The 2,054-nt window shown below is 63.3% G+C and overlaps 1 protein-coding gene across 1 annotated transcript in view; it reads left to right on the top strand.

The window, feature by feature from the left end:
* Positions 1-2,054, top strand: part of DOCK6 (dedicator of cytokinesis 6) — a 41,998-nt gene that overhangs the window by 5,075 nt on the left and 34,869 nt on the right. The window contains exons 8-11 of the mRNA XM_045290288.1: positions 531-607; positions 849-998; positions 1,091-1,171; positions 1,263-1,416. Coding sequence (XP_045146223.1) covers positions 531-607; positions 849-998; positions 1,091-1,171; positions 1,263-1,416 — 462 coding nt within the window. The remainder of the gene's footprint in view (positions 1-530; positions 608-848; positions 999-1,090; positions 1,172-1,262; positions 1,417-2,054) is intronic.

Genomic DNA, 2,054 nt, shown 5'->3' on the forward strand with positions numbered 1-2,054 from the left:
GGGGTGGGGGGGTGGGGGCAGAGGAGGCTCCTGACCCCTGGTGGGAAAGGGTGGGGACAGCTTCCCTGAGGGTGGGGGGGCTCTGAGCTAAGATTTGAAGAGGAACCTCTCCTCCTGAGGTGAGGGAAAGAGGGGAACCCACTCTAAGGGGGGAATACAGCATGCACAGGCCGCAGGCCAGGCCATGCAGGAGTTTGTTCCCTGGACAACAGGGGGCGCAGTGCAATGCCCAGGGCGCAGCAAGGCGGAACACCACAGACCAGTGGTCACGGTGGCCACTCAGGCCAGTGGGGGTGGACATCGGTTGTCATGCCTAAGCTGCCACCGTGCCAGCTGAACTGGGCTGGGGGGAGGGCACCCCGTGTGAGTTCCTCAGTCAGGATTTCTCGGTTTCCCCTTTTGCAAAGGCCTCTTGTGGCCCAGTGGGAGTCACCAGAGCTGGGCTGGGGCCCCCGATGGAGTCTATGGAGGGTGGGCTGTGGGGGGCGGGATGAGGGGTTAGGGAGGACCCGTGCCAGACAGCCCCCTCCACGCCCTCAGGTTTGAGATCGAAATTGAGCCCATCTTTGGGATCTTGGCCCTGTATGACATGCGGGAGAAAAAGAAGGTAGGAGCCCCTCCCCGGCCCCTCCCCTCCTCATCCTCCCGGAACCCTGTGGCCAGGGTGAACCCACCAGCCCCCGTCCTCCCTGGAGAAAGGGGGGGAGGCTGTGTGCGCCCCTAAAGATTTACAGCCTTGGAAACCTACAGGGTCTCTGTGAGTCAGAGGGGCGAGGTCCTCATCCTTGCCGGGCGGTGGGCTTCCTGGGGCTGGTGGCCCAGCTGCCCCCCTCCCCTCCCCCCCTCAGATCTCGGAGAACTTCTACTTCGACCTGAACTCGGAGTCCACCAAGGCGCTGCTTCGAGCCCACGGCACCCACCCAGCCATCTCCACCCTGGCCCGCTCTGCCATCTTCTCTGTGACCTACCCCTCGCCCGACATCTTCTTGGTCATCAAGGTGCCGGCTGGGGGTTGGGGCGCCCAGGGGTGGGGCAGGGCGGGGTGGGTGCAGCCTGGGAGTAAGACCCCGACTGGACCCCCTGCCTGCAGTTGGAGAAGGTGCTGCAGCAGGGTGACATCAGCGAGTGCTGCGAGCCCTACATGGTGCTGAAGGAGGCGGACGCGGCCAAGGTGAGCATGGGGGCGGGGCCTGGCGGGGGCGGGGCCTCCCCGCTGCGCTGGTGCCGAGCTGCCATGTGGGCGGACATCTGTGTCCCCACAGAACAGGGAGAAGCTGGAGAAGCTGCGCCTGGCGGCCGAGCAGTTCTGCACCCGCCTGGGCCGCTACCGCATGCCCTTTGCCTGGACGGCCGTGCACCTGGCCAACATCGTGAGCAGCGCTGGGCAGCAGGACCGGGACTCGGACTCCGAGGGCGGTGAGGAGACGGGCGGGCTGATGGGGAGCCCGAACCGCGAGCCAGCTCATCCCTGGTGACCCCCTGTGTGTCGTCAGAGGGACTGATGTTCCCGAAGTGGAGAAGCAGGCCTTTCCTCTGAGCTGCTTCTCCTTGGACTTGAACTAGCAGCCTTTCCGTTCGCAGGCTACCGTGTGCCATTGGCGTCACCCGGGCACTTCAATTGCCCTCCTCAAACTAAACTCATTCCGACTCGTCGCCACCCTGTAGGACAGGGTAGAACTGCCCCTGTGGGTTCCCAAGACTGCATCTCGTCGCGGGAGTAGAGAGCCTGGTCTTTCTCCCACTGCGCAGCTGGTGGTTTCCAACCACTGACCTTCCCTTTGGCACCTGGCTCCTCAGGTGCCCTAGGACCTAGCTAGAAACTGGGACAGGGGAAGGACTGCCCTCTGGTGGCCGCCCTCGGTACAAAGCATGGGTCTCCATGGCTCTCTGTCCCACGAGGCATGGAGTTGTGGAGTGAAAGACGAGGCTGTCTGTCCGTTCCTGTAAAGGTTTACAGGCTCTGAAAACCTTGTAGGAAGGGCTATGAGTTGGAACCAACTCGATGACACTGGGTTTCCTCTGGGTTTGGCCCTCAAGCATAACAGGTTGCAAGT

The sequence above is a fragment of the Echinops telfairi genome, unplaced genomic scaffold (genome assembly GCF_000313985.2).
Source record: "Echinops telfairi isolate 266 unplaced genomic scaffold, ASM31398v2 ScPeMD7_36;HRSCAF=134, whole genome shotgun sequence".
Classification (NCBI taxonomy): domain Eukaryota; kingdom Metazoa; phylum Chordata; class Mammalia; order Afrosoricida; family Tenrecidae; genus Echinops; species Echinops telfairi.